Source organism: Geotrypetes seraphini, chromosome 17 (genome assembly GCF_902459505.1).
Source record: "Geotrypetes seraphini chromosome 17, aGeoSer1.1, whole genome shotgun sequence".
Taxonomy (NCBI): Eukaryota; Metazoa; Chordata; class Amphibia; order Gymnophiona; family Dermophiidae; genus Geotrypetes; species Geotrypetes seraphini.
Genome location: NC_047100.1, coordinates 36,129,409 through 36,151,566, shown reverse-complemented (window position 1 = coordinate 36,151,566; position 22,158 = coordinate 36,129,409). Strand labels below are relative to the sequence as shown.

General features: G+C 40.2%; 1 protein-coding gene across 10 annotated transcripts in view; it reads right to left on the bottom strand.

Moving 5' to 3' along the window:
- The window catches only part of SFMBT1 (Scm like with four mbt domains 1), a 197,614-nt gene that overhangs the window by 10,681 nt on the left and 164,775 nt on the right, over positions 1-22,158 (bottom strand). For all 10 annotated transcript variants that reach the window (XM_033926574.1, XM_033926577.1, XM_033926581.1 and 7 more), the window contains 6 exons: positions 12,462-12,526; positions 9,485-9,624; positions 8,100-8,209; positions 7,439-7,614; positions 6,001-6,179; positions 946-1,176 (listed from right to left, as the gene is read on the bottom strand). In XM_033926574.1, the coding sequence (XP_033782465.1) occupies positions 946-1,176; positions 6,001-6,179; positions 7,439-7,614; positions 8,100-8,209; positions 9,485-9,624; positions 12,462-12,526 (901 nt within the window). The remainder of the gene's footprint in view (positions 1-945; positions 1,177-6,000; positions 6,180-7,438; positions 7,615-8,099; positions 8,210-9,484; positions 9,625-12,461; positions 12,527-22,158) is intronic.

The window sequence follows — 22,158 nt, the reverse complement described above, 5'->3', positions numbered from 1 at the left end:
ATACCATGAGCTGGTGCTGGTACTCAAACACCAGACCAGTCAAGAAGGGGGTAATCACTGAGGGACCCATACCACAGCAGCCAGGCCCCCAGAAACCAGCCACAAAATTCATGAAAAAGGTAGCACGGAGTATGCAGAACCTGAACTATTTGATTGATGCTAGGGGGACTGTGGGTTATTTTTTATCGAGCAATGGAAAAGGAGCCAATACTCAGTACCTGAGTGCCCCCTCAAAAAAGCCCTGACCACGGGAGTCACTAACCTATGGAACTAAGATACTGCAGGTGAACTAAGATGCTGTAAAAGACCAACTTTAACTGCACCTTAGTAACTAAATAAATCCAAATATATCCCTCCTAATTTCATGTAAAATATTGATGATGTGAGCTGAATCGCTTATATAGTAAGGAATATTTACGATGAAGGGCCATTTCTACAAATGAGGACAAGATTATGTGGTTTCAGAACTTCACATGCTTCCATTTTCTTAGTGCAACATAAAATGAATGTATTACAACCTACTATGACTCCATTATTTTGCAAGACTAGATTTATTTCCCTCATTGATTTTGTGATTCTCCATATTCTACTGAGACAACAAAGCCGTTTGTTAAATTGTTTTCTTCTTTCAGAACATCCAACTGCCCAACTACTTTCTTTCTATTGATCTACTATACATGGATCGATCTGGCCATCTAAAGATACATCAAACTTTATACTGCCTTTATTCATTTCTTTCACCCAGTAACCTAACAGAATCTCCCTGCCTGCCTGACTTTCAGGATGTTCACAGTGAGTATGCTTGAGATGGAATCAGTGCAGCAAATTTAGCCTAAGAATATTCATTGTGGATATCCTAAAATCAGACTGGGTAGGGGGAACTCGAGGACTGGGTTGAATATCCCTGCTGCAAAGGAAGGGGAAGCTTTTGTGCTGCAAAATTACCTTTGGTGAGGGGGGTTTGTTTTCATCATCTGAGAAGGAGAAGGTCCGGAGTTTCCTCTTTCTCTTGTCACGATCCTGAGACAAGGAGTGACAGCGTTCACTTTGGGTGGGAGAGGAGGACTGCGACTTCTTCTCAGACACTTCTGACAACTCGTGGAGTTCGTCTTGCTGCTCTGAAGTGCTGTCCTCGCTCAAAGACTCTTCATCTATTTCTTCCTCATCCCCACTGCCCTGAAGATGGGAAAGAGACTCAGCAAAATTTTGCAGAAGTATGAATGTAAAGCAACTGGTATTCTGCAAAATGCAGACCTGAAGCAAGACATATGGGATCTCCTATATCAACTACATTTTATGGTATGACCACACTTGACCTAGCAGATCAACAAATAATTAAATTACAGAAAAACTCTGCAAACTAAGGCCTCCTATGAGCATAGGGAACAGCGCAGGCCATTCAGAGCAGTTCTCTGCGCTAAAAACTGCTAGCGCAGAAGAGGGGGTAAGGGCTCCTTTTACAGACACATTAAACTTTTTTTTTATCACCAGCCACGGTGGTATTAGCTCCAACACTCATAGAATTCCTATGAGCATTGAAGCTAGAGAATGACATGGGAAAAAAATTTGTCCCCGTGAGCTCGTCCCCGTCCCTTCCTCGCGAGCTCAGTCCCGTCCCCGTGAGCTCGCTCCCCATCCACGTGAGCTTGGTCCCCATCCCTGCAAACCATCTGATCCCATCCACACAAGCCTCAAATAGTTTTATACTGAACTTATTTTATTAAAGTATAAAAAGGAAACAACATCCTGTACAATTGTCATTTTATAAATCAAAATTCTGGCTGCTGAACTAGAGAAAGAGATCTTCAGCTAGCTGGGCTTTGTTTATAAATGTTTATCAACACAACTAATATCTTACTTTATCCTAAAGCAAAAAAAAAAAAAAGAAAGAAAATTTTTTTTCCATCTTTGTTGTCTGGTTTCCAGTTTCCTTATCTTCTCCTCATCCACTTCCTTCCATCCACTGTCTGCCTTCTCTCTGCCTCTTCCATATGCTCTGTTACTGTGCCTCTCCCTTCCATCTCTCCCTCCACCCCCCCTCCCCCATTGGTCTGGCATCCTTCTTCTTCCCTCCACTCCCCCCATAGTCTGGCATCTCTATCTTCTTCCCTTCCATCTTCCTTTCCCTTCTCCAGGTGGTTTTTAGCATCTCTCTCCTGAACTCTTTTCCTCCCCTCAGATTTGGTATCTGTCTCCCCAACTTCAGCATATGCCTTTTTTTTCTTTATCCACTCTTTCCATCCAGTTCCTTTCAGTGTCTGTTCCACTCTCTCTTCCCCATTTCCCTTCAGCATCTTCTACCCACTCTCTCGTCCCCATTTCCCTTCAGCATCTGTTCCTCTCACCCCCATCTCTCTCTCCACTTCCCTTCAGCACCCTTCGCAGGGTCCAGCAGCCCCCTCCCCTTCCTCTCACCGCAGTCCGAGCATCTCCCTCTCTCTCCCTTCCCCTTACCTGGTGATTTTTATTTTTCTCTCAACAACCAGCTGGAGCCTTGAAGTCACATGTGGCTGCTGGAAACTTTTCCTCTGACACAACTTCCTGTTTCCGGTTGCATCAGAGGAGAACTTTCCGGCAGCTGCACACGACTTCAAGGCTTCGACTGCTTGTTGAGAGAACTACAAAAATCGACAGGGGAAGGGAAGGAGGGAGGGAGATGCCCAGACCGCGAATGGGAGGCTGCCCGCGGCGACCAGGTTTTTTTCATCCCAGTTTTGGCAGGTAACAGTCACCGTGTCATTCTCTAATCGGAGCTAATACTGCTGCGGCTGGCAATAAAAAAGCCTAACGCAGCTTCATAAAAAAAGGGGGCTAAAATGGCTTTCCCAGTTATCAGCCTGTGCTTGCAGTTGCTGTGAATATTCTGCTGTGGGTTTAGAAGAGGGATGCTGACAGCACGTTCCAACAATCCCCAGTGAACCTCATTGGTTCACATTCATACAAAAAACTAGTTTTTGGGTTTGGCTGCAATTTTGGCCAAAAGTAGTTAGACTGTTTAGGTAGCAGTTTTGGCTAAAACTAGAAAAAGCTGTTTTGGTCGACCTTTAGAATAAATCCAATAGGCATCTCTTAACAGAAGAAGCTGGCTACATTCCATTTTCCGGTAGGCTCATCTCCTTTGTTAATGGGCTTAGAGCTAATCCTCTTCCCTTGCTTTGATGTCTCTTGGGGAGAGGGCATTTAACTTTTGGCACTGACTATTATATAGCAGTATAGCTCATTGCTGTGAGACAATAGCATGAAGGTTATCTGTAACTGGACAGCTCACCTAGAAATTGCACTGAGGGAACCCAAGCCTAGATGCACTAAACGCTCCGACTGGTTTAGCGACCGACTGAATTTGCCGACCCGATGTTGAAAATGGCTCACCACGTGGTTTTCCATGCATTTTATACATTCTCCGAGTCTGGCATGCAAAATGAGGTAATTAGTATTAAAATGAGCCATCCGATCGATGGCCTAACATTGCATGCCATAGTCAGATCGAATACTGACCTGAAAAAACCGACAGGTCTAAACCTCTTGGTAACTGTGTTGCCAACAGGTCTGCCTGTTTTTTCATTTTATTTTTCCTATAGGCATAAATGTTTTGTGTATTTGTGTGTGTCTGCCCCATAAAAAAAAAGTGGAATCCCTCACCCCAATGATCCCCAGAACAAAAATAGAGGCAGGAGGGATGGCTACTCTCTCCACGAACATCCCCCCCACCAAGCTGAACACCTCCCCCGCTTCCGCGCACTTAAATAAAAATTGGCAGGAGGGTTGTCCACTCCATCCAAACCCGCCTTCCACCCCCAGTGAACTGACCAACATACTCTCCTCGCAGGACCCTCTCCCTTTCCCCACCATCCCTACTTTAGAAAGAATCGGCAGGAGGGATACCCACTCCCTCCTGCCACTGGATGCCACCCTGAACCCCCCCCCATCCTCCGTCCCTCTTGCTTGCAGGCCCGCCAATCCAAAATGGCGAGCCTTCCCCTTCCTGGTGCATCCTAGGTCTAAGGCCCTGACTGGCTCAGATGCCAAAGGCCCCGACTGGCTCAGATGCCTAAGGCCCTGAATGACACCAGGGCAGGGGCCTAAGGCCCAGATTGACTCAGATGCTTAGGGACCCTCGCATCTGAGCTAATCAAGGCATTAGGCCCCCCTGCCCTGGTGCATCCTGGGATACACAGGGAGAAAGAAGCCTAAGGCACTGATTGGCTCAGATGTCTAAGGCCCCTCCCCTGTGGGGGAGGGGGGTTGCAGATGCAGTAGGGAAGTCCACAGAAAGTGGGGTCTGGTGGTGGTGGGGGGGTTTGTTCGTAGAGGCAGGAAGGAGTGGGCATCTCTCCTGCCTCTCTTTATTTTTCTTCCGGGGGTCATCACTCCTGCCTTTTTTTTAATGGGGCAAATATCATGCATATGTAATACAACATTTGTGCCATTTAAAAAAGAAAAAAGCCCCACCTGCTGAGTGGCAGGTGGCTGCTTTGGGTCTTCCCCTACCACTCAGCTGTTCAGGCTTCCTCAAACTGGCTCTGCGCTTTGTGTGAGAGCCAGATTCTAAGCGAGCGATTGGATGGGATTATGACTGCCCTCCGCAAAACTCATTTGCATGGGCAGCCATTTGAACATTGATTGTTGTTTAGAAATTGGCCCAAAATCGGCCCACAGTGACCCATATGGTCTTAACAACTGTTTTTAGTTCATCTAGCCCCCAGTTTTCACTTCTGATAAAGATCTATTTTGTCCCCAGCAACTCTTGTATTATAACAGGTTAATATATTTAAAGTGACAATAAACATGTTTTCACAGATATCATATGCCAGTCAAAATACAAGATAGCACTCAAGCAGTATCAGGTTAAGCCCCCTCTCTTCTCCCCAAAAATCTTTCTTTGAAAGGAACAACAGGTTACAGTCTAAGCAACCTCGGGGGGGGGAGGGGGGGAGGGTTTGTTTCTTTTCAATCAGGCTTTCAAATGAATCCATAATGAACACTAATACCAGGCAATGTTGTCTGTTTAATGAGACACTGGGATCACACTTTCTGGCTTCCATTCTAGCATTTGTAGATTCTGGGTTTCTCTGATAGGCAACATGAGGTCCACAGGCTCCAGAATGCAATGAAATACAGCAGTCTTGCTCATTAACAAGGCAAGAAGCTGTGAATGTAAAGCAGGTCTTTGCTGAAATGTGCTCCACTGGAGAACAAACTACTACTCCAACATCTCATTTCTATAGAGCTACCAGGCATATGCAACACCAAATAACACAGCTGATGGTCTCTGGTTTCAGCAACAGATCAATGGCATCCATGCTACTTATGGTTTCTGAAATATCACTCAGCCTTTCCAGCACCAGTACAACCAAGGACTTGAAAACTGTCAATAGAAAGTAGCTCTCTTATACTGTCAGTGGAAAATGATGTCTAATCATTACAATAATTTGTCAATGACCCCCAAATCATTTTAAAATTATTATAATTTCCTTTATACATAGGGGGATGGTATAAAGTTCTATTAAAGGTTTAATCAATAGATAAGAATACAATATGATATTTTTGATTGAAATATTTGTGGGAAGGGTGGGTGGGGAGGGAATAAATTTATGTATTTACGATGACAATAGAAAGAAATTCAAGTGATGTGTAAAAGTTGTAAATGATGTAATATTGTGTACTTGATGTAAGATGAAAAATGAATAAAGAATTTGGAAAAAAAAGAAAGTAGCTCTCTTCCCAAGAAAAGAATGCTTTGGGTATATTTTATTTATAAAATCTCGTATCTGCCAACCTATAAAAAAATTCTAAACTATATGTCTATATCTATACCTATCTACTAATACATGTATAAGGAACCTGCAAGCCTATGACTGACATGGTTTGTTAAGTTTATTAAAGACAATACTGTGTGGGGATTATGTGAATACATGTTTCAATAGTCAATTTACTAAGATTGCATAAATGTTTTTCCATAAACATGACACCACCACATGGCCTAATTCTTGTTTGCTGTACCTGTGGCGATCCTGCAGGTGTGTTATCCAGTGAGCTAGAGGAGCGTTTTTTCTTGTGGACAAAGAAGTGCTTACGTCTTTTCCTTCTCTTGCTGGGCTTCTTCAAGCCTGCTTCCAAGTTACTGTGTCCACCTGGTGGCCGGCCAATCTTTTTACTTTTCTTTTTCCCGTAATAGTGTGCTACAAAGACAAGATGGGAGTAGTTATACAGGGCAGATACTTCTCAAGTTTACTAAGCCATGGTCAGATCTGGTCTTCGACAGTGAAGTGATGTCCACAGAAGTAAATGGGAAGTTTAAAAAAACAAAACACCAACCTAAAAAAGAAAAAAACTAGCCTCAGTAAGTGTCAAACAAACAAAAAAAGGCAAGCGAAATGTCGTAAAACAACCAACCAGTACCTTTATTGTCATAAACAAAGTCCCAGTATGTTTTCTTGGCTGGACAACAAAGCTAGGGTCCTGACTAAGGTCCCAGTTTCAGCTGTCTAGATTGCCTTCTTCAGGGGACAAAACAAATGCTGACTTTAAAACAATAGGTATGATGCATAAACCTTGGTTGGCTCGAGAGACGCCAACCCGTATTGGTTTTTAATCAAGGATTATGCATCATACCTATTGTTTTAAAGTCAGCATTTGTTTTGTCCCTTGAAAAAGGCAATCTAGACAGCCGAAACTGGGATCCTAGTCGGGACCCTAGCTTTGGAACAGAGAGCTCCCAACCTACCCATCCATTCATTAACCAACCACCCTGCCCATTCAAGTACTTCCATCCTATGCTATTCACTTCCTCACCAACTTCCCTACTTACTCCCCACCCATGCTCCCATCAACCCCTGCATGTTCTACTCAATGGTCCTCTGTACGCAGGGAGAACATCTTCCTCTTTTAAAAAATGGCAGCGATTCATAAGTAGTCAATGACTTTATTCTAGTGCTCTTTTTTTTTACTTCAGCCCCTTTGGCCTATCATTAATTTATTAAATCATAGGTAAAGGAGAGAAATCAATATGGGGAACACAACTTTTAATGACGTATTATTACATCAGCCTATTAGGAATTAGGAGCCTACGCCCTCTTAAATTATAATTCCTTCCAGGGGGAGGGGTGGGGGAAGAGCAGTGGTTGTGGTTCCTCTACTTCTACCCTTTTTTCTGTCATTTATTACGACAGCACTACCAGATGTACACAGCACTGAACACATACGCAGTTTTTGTCCCTAGTTTAGTAACCAGTTTTGTAGGGTACATCTGTCTTGCCTTGAGATCTCTTGAATTACTCATCCCAGAGGGCCTCTCCTAAACATTTGGGCCCTAGGCACATATCTAGTTTGCCTGTGCTTTAGTTCTTGCCTGCATCTGTGCCTTTGCTGGTAAGTATTAAAACACTGAGCAGCAGAGAAACCAAGCTGTGATTAATCTGTAGGGAGTATAAAAACTCACTGTATTTGGTCTTTGTTAGCACAGAACAGTTTTCGGAACACTTGTCAAGCACCATCAAGGGACCGAAGAGATTCGGACAGCATTCTAGTTTGATGCAGGTTTTTCTACAGAACTCAGTAACTCTGTCCGCAGTTCTGACAACTTCCACTGTGGCACGATAACTCTTCCCTTTATACCTGCCAGATGAGAGAACCTGAGCATTAGTATGTTGTGTCTACTGAAATAAATATTCCCAGCCCTACCCATGCTGGCCTTCCAACAACCATCTAATCAAACAAAAATTAGAAATTTTCCCTGCAATATACCAAGCAGAAAACTGTGCCAAAGCATTATCACAGGACCCCACAGTCACTCATATAGGAAAACCATTCAGATAAGAGAATCCTACAATGCTCATCTTCAAATGTAGTATATACTACATTTGAAGACGAGCATTGTAAGATTCCTAGAATGGCTTCGCTGCTCTCAGTAGAACTCTGTAGGGGATCATAAATCACAGCTCAGAAAACTTCCTATCATTTTTGTAGTCAACATTATAGGCTCCCTGCCAAAGCTGCTCCAACAAAGTAAAAGGAATTGGAGCACTCAGTTTTCCTCTGAATTCATTATAATCCATCCTAAAATTATAAAATAATGAATGGTTGGAAACCCCCCCAATTACTTTGCTTTGAGTGTCTCTCCATGGCCATGCCAGGAAGCCTCCTCATCCAGCTGGAGCTCTCGAAGGACACGGCTTGGCTTGTAGGCTGCATTTATGAGTAAGGTGAGTACCTACAAAAAAGAGAGCAAGGAGAGAGATGGAAAAAATAGCTTTCAAGTTCTATTAGCTGGTTAGAACATACAAAATAAAGTGATTTTTTTCTCATACAATTCCTGGTTGCAGGACATTGTAAGTACCAATATATGAAAGTCCTTAGATAGGACATTTTATACAAGATGGTGATAGGTACTCTAGGGTCCCAATAAAGCATGGAGGAGGCCAAGGGCAGCTGGAGATTTGCTACTGCGATGGTAACCTCCTTGGAGAAGGGAATGACATCTCCCCCAATGCCAGTGTTAATCATGTTAAAACAATTAACGCTTTGCTTCTTCGGTGCTGGTTGCCATTTTGTTCTACTTTAAACTCCAACTGCCAGAAGCAGACTTTTGAACTGATACACTCACCTTGGTTCTGGACTAATTGAGCTTCTGTTCCTAAGAGGGGTGGGTGGGGTTTGTATCTGTTGTATTCATGCTTTGGTATTGTGCATATGTTTCATCTGGTTTGTATTTTGGAACTTTAATAAAAAGATTTAAACACATAAAACAATTAACGCCAACTTAAACTTAAACGCATTGCGTTATTAACGTGTTAATTGTTCAACCCTAGTATTTATACATGTAAATGAAAAACATTTACAAGTTGATGTGTTTTTAAAATAAGGCTATATTTTCTTTAGTGAGCATATTAGAGAACATTTTCTGGCATGTTTCAGCTCATGTGGAAACGGTTTTGTACTCTTTCATGGTACTCTTTCATGGTACTTTCAAGCTGATGCTTTTGCAGGAGTAGGATGTAAAGTGTCTCCTTAATTAGACATTTTGGGCTGGATTCTACAAACAGTGTCAGTATCGGTGGCTGCCTAAAAAATGGCCACCGATCGAGTGTCAATCTTGCAATGGCCCTGTTTGTAGAAGTGTGGCTATCTCAAAAATAGGCGTCAGGGGCTTTAAGGACTACAGTTCCAACCCTTATAGTTGACATGAATCGCGTTTATAGAAGCACCTAAGGACACCCAAGGTCATTTACGGAGTCAGCCACACACATCTGCTTTGACCTTAGGTATTCTAAGGTGCCCCTGTAAACGTGATCTAGGTACCAGAGGCGCTTACATTTTTGGTTTTAAATCATTTTTAAACGGCTTTGCTACTTAAGTCAGGTGCCGTTAGGGTACAGTTTGTAGAATAGGGCTCTTGTTATAGAATTACCCCTTTGGTGTCAAACTAAGAGGAAGACATACCATCAGGAAGTCATGAAGAGGACCCGGCCTCTTGCACAACACTCACCTCTTTGAGTACCAAAACACAATTGCCCGGTCCCACACACTGAGGCAACTCCGCAATCCTCCCCTTGTTGAGGTAAGGCCCTGAGAAACAGCGATGGTTGAAGTAGATCTTTGGGCAGCAGTATTTTCCGTTGATTATAACTAGTAAATAAAAAGCACCAGAAATAAGGTGGGCAGAGAACCTTAAGAGTAAAAATGGAAATACAAATGTTATTTTGCTTGCTTCTTAAACTGACAAATGAGAGAAATCATTATGCTGCTTTGACACTGGAGAGTGTTTCAAATGTTGTTTTAGGTATTTTATCCATCTCTCTCGTTCAGATGTAGATTTTCAAGTATAATCTTCTACCAATGGCTCTCTAACGTGTCACTAAAAGAGGTATCCTTCTTCCCAACATGAGTTTGTGTTCAGGAATGGGTTACTGTGATTAATAAATGGCTCTCCTTGTATCCTCTACTTTTTAAAAATTTTTAAAATGAATAAAGAATTACAAAAAAAAAAAAGTCTATAATTTGGTGATCTTAAAATCTGAAAAGGCTGAAATCACAATAACAGAAAAGGGAAGATACCTTGCCTCAATATATAGCAAGCAAACAAACAAAAAAGGCAAGCAAGATGCCAATCAACCAGCAAAATTGTTTATTAGAATAAAAAGTTGAAAACCAAAGGTCCCAAGAGGGATCCCAGTTTCAGCACAATGGAAATGCCTTCCTCAGGGGGCGAATAGCTGGCACTCGCTAGTACAGAAAGCATGGCTTAGAAAGGCAAGTTGTGTTGGCGTCTTCAAAGGAGACACAGCTAAGAAAAGCAAATCGTATTGGCGACTTCAAAGTTTTGCATGCCAAAAGGGAAGGCATTCCCAGAGTGCCGAAACTGGGATCCCTGTTGGGACCTTTGGTTTGAAACTTTTTTATGCTAATAAACAATATTGCTGGTTGATTCAGACACCTCGCTTGCCTTTTCTGTTTGTTTGGAATCACAATAAGTCAATCAGATTGTTCCAATCATCTACGTCAGAGTTTTTCAGCCCTCTCTTGGAGGCACATGCAGCCAGCCAGGTTTTTAGGATTATCACACTGAATATGCATGAGATAAATCTACATATACCGGCTACCTGTTCTATTGCAAATCTAGTCATTGTGGTAATTCTGAATACCCAACTGGCTATGTATACCTGCAGGAGAGGGCTGAGAAGCACTGATCTATCTTTTGGCATAATAGTTTAGGGTTAGATATTCAGTTGGCAGCAGTGATAGTCAATGTCAGCACTGGATATTCAGATTTATACAGCTGGCTCTCTCTTATGCGGTTAAGTATGATAATCTGCACTTAACCACCTGGCAGCTAAGTTTTTGGAGAATAGCGTTTAGCGGTGCCTAAGTCACACTCCGCCCATAAAAACGTCCACTTAGGCATCATGCAATAGGCGCCGACCTTTTAAAGACTCCTATTAACCCAATTAAATTTATTTTTTTTCAATTATTGAAGCTATTAAGGGGATTTTGCCAATTAAGTTAGTTACCTAAAAGCAGCCTATCTTTAGGCACCCTTTAAACTTTCTATAGAAACTGTATGGAAAACTCATATCATAATAAAATGCTATCGGTTCTAGCTAAGATAACAGATTTGCACCAGCAGACTGTAAAGAAGTCTGCCTTATGCATTAAACTCCCACATGCTGGGAGAAGCAGCATGGAAAAGTATTAAAGCAGAAGCTTTGAAATTTCCCATCTACCACTGGACTCAAAGTTAGAATAACGCTGTAGCCGGGTATGAATATATCATGCTTGTGGCCTCTCCTCGGCCAGGGATGCCATGCTAATGCTTTATATGGGCCACTCCTCCTTCTTCTGACTTAACCTTAGCATCATATGCTCCACTAGAGCTGCCATGCTCAAGATGCACACAGGACTATCAGGCCTGCCCTCCTCCCATGATCTCTGCTCTGGCACCAGTTCAGAGGCTTCTTTTAAGCAACAGCCCTTAGGCTGCCCACTGCAGGGCCTGGCTTTCCATTGATTTACAATGAGCAAGAACAAAAATCAGAATAGGAAGAGGCTGGGCCGGGCCTTGAGCATCTGCACATGCTCAAGGCCTTCTGGCTCCTGCTCTCTTCGAGAATCTCGGAGACAGCGGGAGCCATAAGGCAAGAGGCAGGATCTTCGGGCACCAGCACGTCCTGTGGGTTGGTGCTGCATGCCGGTGCCAGATTGGGGTAAAGGCTTGTATTTGGACGGGCGGGGGATGACGGTTCGCAGGAGGGCAGGCGATGCTGGTTCTTGGGGAGGGGGGGTGGAAGCGCGCCGTGGCCTTTGGGGTGGGGGTGAGGTGGAGCAGCACCAGTGGCCTCGGGAGGGGGGGGGCGAACAAATCAAGTGAGTTTCCCTTACTTCCTATGGGGAAACTCGCTTTGATATAAGAGCACTTTGGTTTACGAGCATGCTTCTGGAATGAATTATGCTCATAAGACAAGGTTCCACTGTAGTTGATTCATTCTGTAGGTTCTGAATTTACAGGCATTATGAAGAAACCCACTGTTGTGATAAGTGACTGAGTCCCCACTACCTGCCTAGATGCAATGTACCACTTATAGCAAGAACTTCCTAGCGTTTGGACAGGTTTAGAACAAACGCTAGGAAGTTCTTTTTCACTCAGAGGGTGGTGGATACATGGAACGCGCTTCCAGAGGCTGTTGTAGACAAGAAAACATTAAATGGTTTCAAAGAAGGTTTGGATAGATTCCTAGAAGAAAAAGGGATTGAGGGGTATAGATAGGTATAGACCATTGCTCAGGCAATGGGCCTGATGGGCCGCCGCGGGAGCGGACTGCTGAGCAGGATGGACCTAGGGTCTGCCTCAGCGGAGGCAACTTCTTATGTTCTTATTACTGTCGGCATTTGCACAAAACCAACCCATTTGAAGATACCTCCGACAGAAACAATCTACTAAGAAGAGCAAAAAATAAATAGATCCATACTTTGTTCTGAGGAATTTAGCTCCTGGTTCTTCAGACCCTGATGGACTGTGCTTGAAGACAGGATTCTGAAAATAAGGAAGAATATTTAGATAATGTAAATAAAATGTGTAGACAATTTTCTCCACAAAGAAGCATAAACGCCTCAGAACTGGGACTAATAAGTCTTTATTTCGATGAAAGACCCGACACTGCCAGTGTTTCGGCTCTTGGCCTGCCTCAAGGTCTTTTAATTATCTATCATGCGATTTTCTTTTTGAAATTGCTTGTCCCAATTTCGAATTAGACTTCTTACAATGACCAACAAGCGATAAAAACTGTCCTCAGTTTACATAAGAACATAAGCAGTGCCTCTGCTGGGTCAGAACGGAGGTCCATCGTGCCCAGCAGTCTGCTCACGTGGTGGCCCATCAGGTCCAGGACCTGTATAATAATCCTCTATCTATACCCTTCTATCCCCTTTTCCTTCTCAAAGAAGCATTTGTTGAATGCAAACTGAGGACAGTTTTTATCGCTTGTTGGTCATTGTAAGAAGTCTAATTCGAAATTGGGAAAAGCAATTTCAAAAAAGAAAATCGCATGATAATTAAAAGACCCCTCAGGCAGTCCAAGAGCCGAAACACTGGCAGTGTCTGGTCTTTCATCAACATAAAGAATTATTAGTCCCAGTTCTGAGGCGTTTATCCTTCTTTGTCGGTGTTATTGTTTTCTGTTGTGTATTTGGATCCCTTTCAGTGTGTTGCACTCCATTATTACCTTGTCATTTGACAGCTGTCAACAACATAATTAATGTATGCACTTATTAAGCCAGCAGCTGGTATGGCAGCCACGCAGTATCTGATGTCTTATTTACACAAGGGCACACAATCAGCAACAGATTTAAATTTGAGCCCTAGGAGATCAGACTTATAGAGGTCAATTTCAGAGGGAGTTGCATGTTCAACAGTGGGTGGTGAATACAACTCACTTATTCAGACATTTTGTAAAAAGATATACAGATAATTTCAGCCCATTTAATAATAATAATAATAACTTTATTTTTTGTATACCGCCATACCCGGGAGAGTTCTAGGCGGTTCACATCAATTAAACAAGGTTACAAGTGGTTTACATCAATTGAGCGGGGTTACAAGAGGTTCAATATCAAATTGATCAAAGTTGCCAGGGGGGGGAGAGGGAATGATGTAGAGGGGAGAGGGGTTGTTTAGATAGAAGGGGCGTTAGGATCCTGGTCTTGGAAGAGGCGGGTTTTGAGTAGTTTTCTAAAGCCGAGGTAGTTGGGGGCCTTGAGGGCCATTTGGGATAACCATGGGTTTAGCTTAGTGGCTTGGAAGGCAAAAAAAGCTTGTTGGTCTTCTTCTGCTTATTTGAGTGCTCCACTCTAAGCCCACCCATGTGCCCACTCAATGGCAAAACATCTGGCACATACAGTGGTGTACCGCCCTGGGCGCCATCTTGATGAAGGCATCGGCACCTCTCCACCCCCCATGCCATGCTCACTCCCCCACTTCCCCCACTCCATAGCTCTTTAAAACTTCGCTAGCGCAAGCAACTTCTCAGGCCTGCTGCTCATGCCGGCCTGGATCCCCTCTGAAATCATAGAGCCAGTAAGTGAGGTCAGAGGGAAAGCCAATGCTGGTCCGAGCAGCAGGTCAGAGAAGCTGCTCACACTGGCAAAGATTTAACAAGGTACCCGGGGGTGGGGGGGGGGAAGGGAGGGTGAGAGTGTGGCATGGGGGGCAGGGAAGGAAGGGGGCACAGAGAGGAGGGCGTCACCACCACAGGTGCCACTGGACACATACTTTCCCGCTAGCCAATATTTTATGAGAAGCTATTTCCATGCATTCTTGATACCTAAACTAGGCAACTCCTCATAGAATGAATTTTATAATTTTATAAAAGTATTTTCATCTGTATACAACAGTAGGTAGAATACTTCGTATACCCCATGTATAAAAGTATACTCAATGATAAAAATGTGCATCCTCTGGTGTAGGCATGTTCAGGAGCAAGTTTTGGACGATGTACACACACTTACAAAGCTATCTTACCTATGTTAGGCTACGTCCATAAGGGAACTGATGTAATTTAAACCACCATAGACTATGTCTTCTCGGAAAATACTGCAATCTTTAAAACACCCTATGTCCACTGTCTATATCTCCAAATCTGTATGTTATGACTATACTGTAAAAGCTGAAATTTATACAAGTTTGTTTTCCCAACAAAGTTTGTCTTACTTATACTGTGAATGTAATCTTGTAGCCCGTTCTGGGCTCCTTTGGGAGGATGGGCTAAATAAATAAATAGTCTATACAACAGATGCACTCCAGCAACCATTTTGAGGGATGGCATCATTGAGGCGGGAGTAAGTGGGCATAGTTCCTGCCTCATTAGACACCAGAAACCCTTGATGAGCTCAGGGAGTGGATCAGGAGATAGGGGGTTCTGGAGCTGCAGTGGGGGAACCTCTTAAGTTCTTCTGCCACGTGGGTGCTTCCCATCACATTGGGGGGGGGAAAGCACAGTTACTTACCGTAACAGGTGTTATCCAGGGACAGCAGGCAGATATTCTTGACTGATGGGTGACGGCACTGACGGAGCCCCGGTACGGACAATTTTAGAGTGATTGCACTCTAAGAACTTGGAAAGTTCTAGCAGGCCGCACCGCGCACGCGCGAGTGCCTTCCCGCCTGACGGAGGCACGCGGTCCCCAGTTAGGATAAGCCAACTAAGAAGCCAACCCGGGGAGGTGGGTGGGACGCAAGAATATCTGCCTGCTGTCCCTAGATAACACCTGTTACGGTAAGTAACTGTGCTTTATCCCAGGACAAGCAGGCAGCATATTATTTTTTTTTTATAATTCTTTATTCATTTTCATATTTTACATGAAGTGTACAAAATATTGAGTTACAACTAATGAATACACAATATCACTTTTATATCTATTACATAATATTCTGAACTAATTTTTTTATCCCCTCTCCCACCCCCCACCCTTCAAGTACTTTCCAATCACCTTATACATATTGTATACCATATTATAACATGTTATGTAAAATTATTTTCACTACCCCCCCTCCATGTGTGCCATAAAGAAGACAAGAAAAAGAAGAAAAGAAGAAGATAAATCCTACTATTCATTCAGTACAATACTTTGTCAATGGCCCCCATATTTTTATAAATTTAGGATATGTCCCTCTTTGTATTGCTATTACTCTTTCCATTTTGAATATATGACAAATTGTATTCCACCAAAATGTATAATTAAGGTTACTATGATTCTTCCAGTTATTGGTTATATGCTGAATGGCAACCCCTGTCATGACTAGTAAAAGCTTGTTATTTTCTGGTGAAATTTGACTTTTTTTTCTCATCATCATTCCAAATAACACTGTATCATATGATATTGCTACATGATTTTCCATCAATTTATTAATTTGTGGCCAAATTGCATTCCAAAAACTTTTAATGTAGGGACAATGATACAGTAACGTCCCAGATTCCAGATTACAGTGGCAGCATTTATTGGACTTAGAACTATCTAATTTTTGCAAACGTGTATGGGTCCAAAAAGCTCTATGTAATAAAAAGAACCAAGTTTGTCTCATAGATGCTGACACTGTACATCTCATTCTCCAAGACCAAATTAGTGGCCATTGAGATGCAGTAATTTGATGCTTAATCTCAATGCTCCAAATGTCTCTTAGACCATTTTTTGGTTTTTTATTCAAATATACAGATATTAATTTATACCACAATGCGGCTTGATGCCCTAGGAAGTCTGCTTGGAAGCATAAGAACTCTAAACTATATTGATTATTCAATGTTTTCCATTCAGGGAACCCAACCTGAATGGCCTGCTTCAATTGCAACCATTTAAAACTTTGTTTTTTACTAAGACCAAATCTATGTTGCAATTGTGAAAATTCCAGCAGTTTACCTTCCGAAATAACATCATTCAGAGATCTAATGCCTGCAATAATCCAGTCCTTCCAAAGGATTTGAGCTCCGCCAATTTTAATCTTGGAGTTTATCCATAAAGACTGATTAGTTGACTTGTTTATTGGGACAGGTGTTAATTTACTAATAAACCTCAACGTTTTCCAAGTATCCATTAATATCTTATTTTCTCTGTATCTTCTAGGCATGTTGATACTTGGAAGATGAACTAAATTTAGGGGAAACATAAGGCGCCATTCCAAATATAACCAATCCGGTGCATTATCTATCAGTTCTGGGAGGATCCAATACATACCCTGACGTAAAATATAGGCTTGATGGTACCTATAAAAATTTGGAAAATTTACCCCTCCCTCCTTAATTGATTTTTGCAAAGATACCAAAGCTATTCTATGCGTTTTACCAAGCCAAAGAAATTTCGTTAAAATGCTATTAAGCTTTTTATAAAAGGACCCCTGAAAATAAATAGGTATCATACTCATTTGGTAGCAAACTACAGGCAAGATCATCATTTTAATAGTTTGAACTCTCCCCCACCAAGAAAGATGTAACGGATTCCATTGCTCATATAACTCTGTAACTCTTTTCAATACAAATTTTTCATTTTCTTTTACTGTATCTTCAATTGTATTTTTAACTTGAATGCCAAGATATTTAAATCCTTCTTCTTTCCATATGAACGGAAAAGCATCAAATAATCCTTTTACACAATGAACATTTAAAGGTATAAGTTCAGACTTACTCCAATTAATTTTATAACCTGAAAATTTGCCAAACATATCAATTAATTCCAATAGACAAGATAAGGTAGACTCTGGATTCCTCAAATAAAGTAAAATATCATCCGCATAAGCCAAAATTTTATATTCCATATCAGAATATGGAATACCCTGTATCCCCCTTGCTTGCTGTATTGCTAACAATAAGGGTTCTAATACAACATCAAATAACAAAGGAGATAAAGGACAACCTTGTCTAACTCCCCTCTGCAATTGAAAACCATCAGATATCATATTATTAATATTTAATCTTGCAATCGGGAAGCTATACAATGTTTTTACCATTTGTATAAATCCAGAACCTATACCAAACCATTCTAAAGCCTGATACATAAAATTCCATTCTACCCTATCAAACGCTTTTTCTGCATCCAAGGAAACTGTAAAAGCCGGTTCATCCATTTTTTTTTATAAATTTAACATATGAAACAATAATCTAGAGTTATTAGAGGAATGTCTTTTAGCAACGAAACCCATCTGATGCGTGTCTATAATATGTGGGAGAGCTTTGGCTAATCTCAAAGCCAAAATTTTTGCCAAAAGTTTATTATCCACATTTATTAAAGATATAGGCCTGTAGTTTGAAACCAAAGTAGGATCTTTATTTGGCTTAGGCAAAACAATTACTATTGATTCAGCCATAGTACCTTTAATATCACCTTTTATAAGTTGTGTCTGATATAAATTTAGTAAATATGAGGAAAGGACATTTTGAAATGTTTCATAAAATTCTACTGTATAACCATCACCACCTGGAGCGGATCCAACTCTAAGAGATCTCAACGCTGTTCCTAATTCTTTTAATGATATAGGTTCATCTAAACTCCGTTTTATATGATCAGGAACCTTAGGTCCAATAATTAAATCTAAAAAATTTTTACCATCTTTTTGCCTCTCCAAATAAGGCTCGGAAGAATACAGGTCCTTATAAAATTTTAGAAATTGCTTTAAAATTATATCCGTTTGATTGGTTATTATACCATTATCATCTTTTATCCCATTAATGTTAGTTCTTCTTTTTTTTGCTTTAAGATAATTTGCCAATAATCTTCCCGCCTTATTAGAATTTCCATAATACATTGTCTGTTTGGAAAACAAGTCTCTTCTTATCATTTTTGAAGCTAATTCGTTATATTTACCTTTTGCTTTCAAAAGAGCTTGTAATACATCATGTTCCCATTTGCTTACCAATTTAGTTTCTAGTATTTTAATTTCTTTTTCTAACTCTATATACTGTTTTTTAATCTGTTTCCTAACAAAAGCCGAATATGATATAATATGACCTCTCATAGTCGCTTTAAAAGCGTCCCATACATTTTCAATAGATGTATCTTCCACTAAATTAATTTGAAAGAAATCACTAATTTGTGTTTTAAAATTTTCCAAAAATTTTTCATCCACAAGCAATGCATTATCAAATCTCCAAAGAGGTTTTCTATTTTCTAATTGATCTAATTGTAAATCTATCCATACTCCCGCATGATCCGAAATGATAATGGGATCAATGGAAGCCTTAATCACTTGCTGCACCTTATGTGATGAAATAAAAATATAATCTATTCTTGAAAATGATTTATGAACCTGTGAACAAAATGAAAATTCCTGATCATTAAAATGAAGAATACGCCATATATCCTTTAAATCACATGATTGAACCAAATTATCTAAACCTAAAGATTTTATACTTTTACCTGGTTTTTTATCCATTAATGGATCCATTACAGCATTAAAATCTCCAGCCACCACTAAATTAGAAGTAGCCAGTGGTAACAACATACTCTGCAATTTTTTAAAGAATTCTGATTGATTCGAATTAGGGGCATATATATTGAACAACGCCAGGGCATTATTTCCCATACTTATATCAACATGTAGCCATCTTCCATGTGGGTCCGAATTTACTATCTTAAAATTGGCCATACACTTTTTATTTATAAGAACTGCTACTCCTGCTTTTTTACCCTCTGCTGGAGCAAAAAAACATTCTTTCACCCACCCACCCGTTAGTTTCTGTGATTCCTTTATATTAAGATGGGTCTCCTGCAGACAATAAACATCCACGTTTTGCTTCTTTAAAAATGATAATACCTTTTTCCTTTTGATTACATGATTCAGGCCATTGACATTAATAGAAAATATCTTAAAAGACATAAATATATTTTATACTCCTTATCATAATCTTCCTCTTCCCTTCTTCCATAACTAAGATCTAAAAAACTTCTCCCCATGGCACACATTCTTACCTCCAAATTACCCAATCCCTTATTAATCTTTTCCTTAATCATCCTAGTAATATCTTTAATACCCACCTTCTTCCCCCCCCCCAATATAATGACTGCTTAAGGACACACATTGGACAGTAATCCCAACTTCCCCCCTCCCCCCCAGGCAACCAATATTTATTAATAACCCCTTTATCCTTTATTGAGACAAACTCACTACCTCTCCACAATATATCTAATTATATCTCTCTTCTAATCATAAAACCTTTTTTCTTTTTTTTTCTTTTTTTCCATTTTAAAGTAATTAATTTCTCTATCTATTATTTAACCTTTAGTCACATAACCATATTTATTTCCTAACATTCCATTAATGCATTTTTATCATTTCACCAATCTCTAATTCATTCCCCCAACATTTTATTTCATTCAAGAAAATTCTATAATAGTCATATATTTAATAAAAAGTATCATTTTCCTATATCTTATATTATCTAATCCATCTTCTCCTATCCTCCTTTAAATATCCAACAACAAATATCCATCTCTTCATATATTTCTGTTAAAAAAAAATTTCAATTTTATAAGTTTTTATCCCCTATTTGTATTTAAACATTTGTATTTCATTTTCAAAATAATTTTTTTTCCCCTTTTTATATTTCCTCTTCTCCAAATTAAATCCAATCTTTTTAAAACTATATTATCACAACATCAATCTTTACATTCCTTCAGCTACCAATAAATTCTTATGTATCTTTCTTTTATATTATTCATTTTCCTTTCCTTTACTTGCATTTAAATATCATATAACTTGTCCTTTCTATCATTAGTCCATTCTGCAATCTTTTCCTTATTGTCCTTTCATTCTTTACTTTCTCCTTTTCTGACTTATTAAATAAACTGAACTTTCATATTTATTTCTTATCTCCATCCATCCACTCTTAAAGACTTTTGACTGCCAATTGTCATTCTTTTTTTTTTTTATAATATCCTTTTAGTCTATCAGTCCTGCTTTCTTCTTCTTCACATCTATTTATTTTCCTATTCAGTCTTCACTTTTCCTTTTGTGTTAATTTGTCCAGTCCTTTAATCCTTCTTGTTCATTCTTTACTCCAACCATCCATCTTTCAGTCTCCTAAAAGTTCAGTCTAATAACTTCACTTTAATGTCTTTCTAGTCTATCCTTCTTTCTACTTTCTTCTTTACATTCTTTTATTTTCTTTTTCACTTGTTCATTTTTATTTCCTGTTCTTTGTTGCATATTCTTCTTTTTCCAACAAACTAAAGTCCCATAGTTCTTTATATTTAATTTTTTGTTCAATATCCACCAATCCAGTCTTAGTATTTATCCCTTCATTTCAACACCCATTGTGCTAAAATGACATAGGTTCTGATTTTGAAAGAAAGGTCTTTAGTTTTTCCGGATCAACAAAATACAAAGATTTATCCCCACAAGATACCCTCATTTTTGCTGGGTAATATAACCCATACTTATATCCTTTTTCCTTTAATTGAGATCTCAGATCAAGGAATTTCTTCCTAATATTTGCTGTATTTTTAGCAAAGTCTGGTAAAAACCATATTTTGGATCCTTTATAGTTTAAGTTTTTATCTTTTTTGGCAGCATTTAAAATTTCTATTGCTTGCTGGTATCTTAACATCTTGAATATTAATGGTCTTGGTCTCCCTTGATTTTCCAGACTCTTTATTGGAATCCTGTGTGCCCGTTCTATTTCCAAAGGCTGTTTGAAATCCAACTGCAATAATCTAGGAATTAAATTTTCTAAAAACTGTATTGCATTTTTCCCTTCCAAATTTTCCTGTATTCCAAAAAGTTTTATATTCTTTCTTCTTCCACGGTTTTCGTAATCTTCCAGCTGACTTTTCAATTGAATTATTTCCAAACTGTCATTTTTGCATCTTTTTCCTTCACATTCTAAGCTCTCCATTTTAACTTCTAACTCTGTTGTTCTTTTATTAGCTACTTCCATTTGTCTGTGTATATTCAGGATTTCTTCCTTCAGTTCTGCCATATTACTCACAGTCTCTGTCAGCATTTGTTTGATTTGCCTCAGTTCCCCCATAACTTCAGCTTTGCTTAACTCCTCTGATACATCAGCAGGAAGCGGAACCTTACTCGGGGTAATTTGATCCTGCTTCTGCCTTTTCACAGCCCCTCCGGTTTCACTCTTACTCTGTCGGGTGCTCGCCATGCTCCCGCTGTCCTCTCCGATGTTTTCAGCCGAAAACAGTTTAAAAGGAAATCTTTATTTATTCAACGGTTGCCCAGGTAAGAGGAGTGCTGCGATCACACGACCATTTTGTGTGCGCGCTAAGCCACGCCCCCCAGGCAGCATATTCTTGACTGATGGGTGACCTCCAAGCTAACAAAAAGAGGGATGGAGGGAAGGTTGGCCATTAAGAAAACAAATTTTGCTAAACAGATTGGCCGAAGTGTCCATCCCGTCTGGAGAATGCATCCAGACAATAATGAGATGTAAAAGTATGAACTGAGGACCAAGTAGCAGCCTTGCAGATTTCCTCAATAGGAGTGGAACGGAGGAAAGCTACAGATGCTGCCATAGCTCGAACTTTATGGGCCGTGACAGAACCTTCCAGTGATAGTCCGGTCTGAGCATAACAGAATGAAATGCACGCTGCCAGCCAATTAGACAACGTACGTTTAGAAACAGGACGCCCCAATTTATTCGGATCAAAAGATAAAAAGAGTTGGGGAGA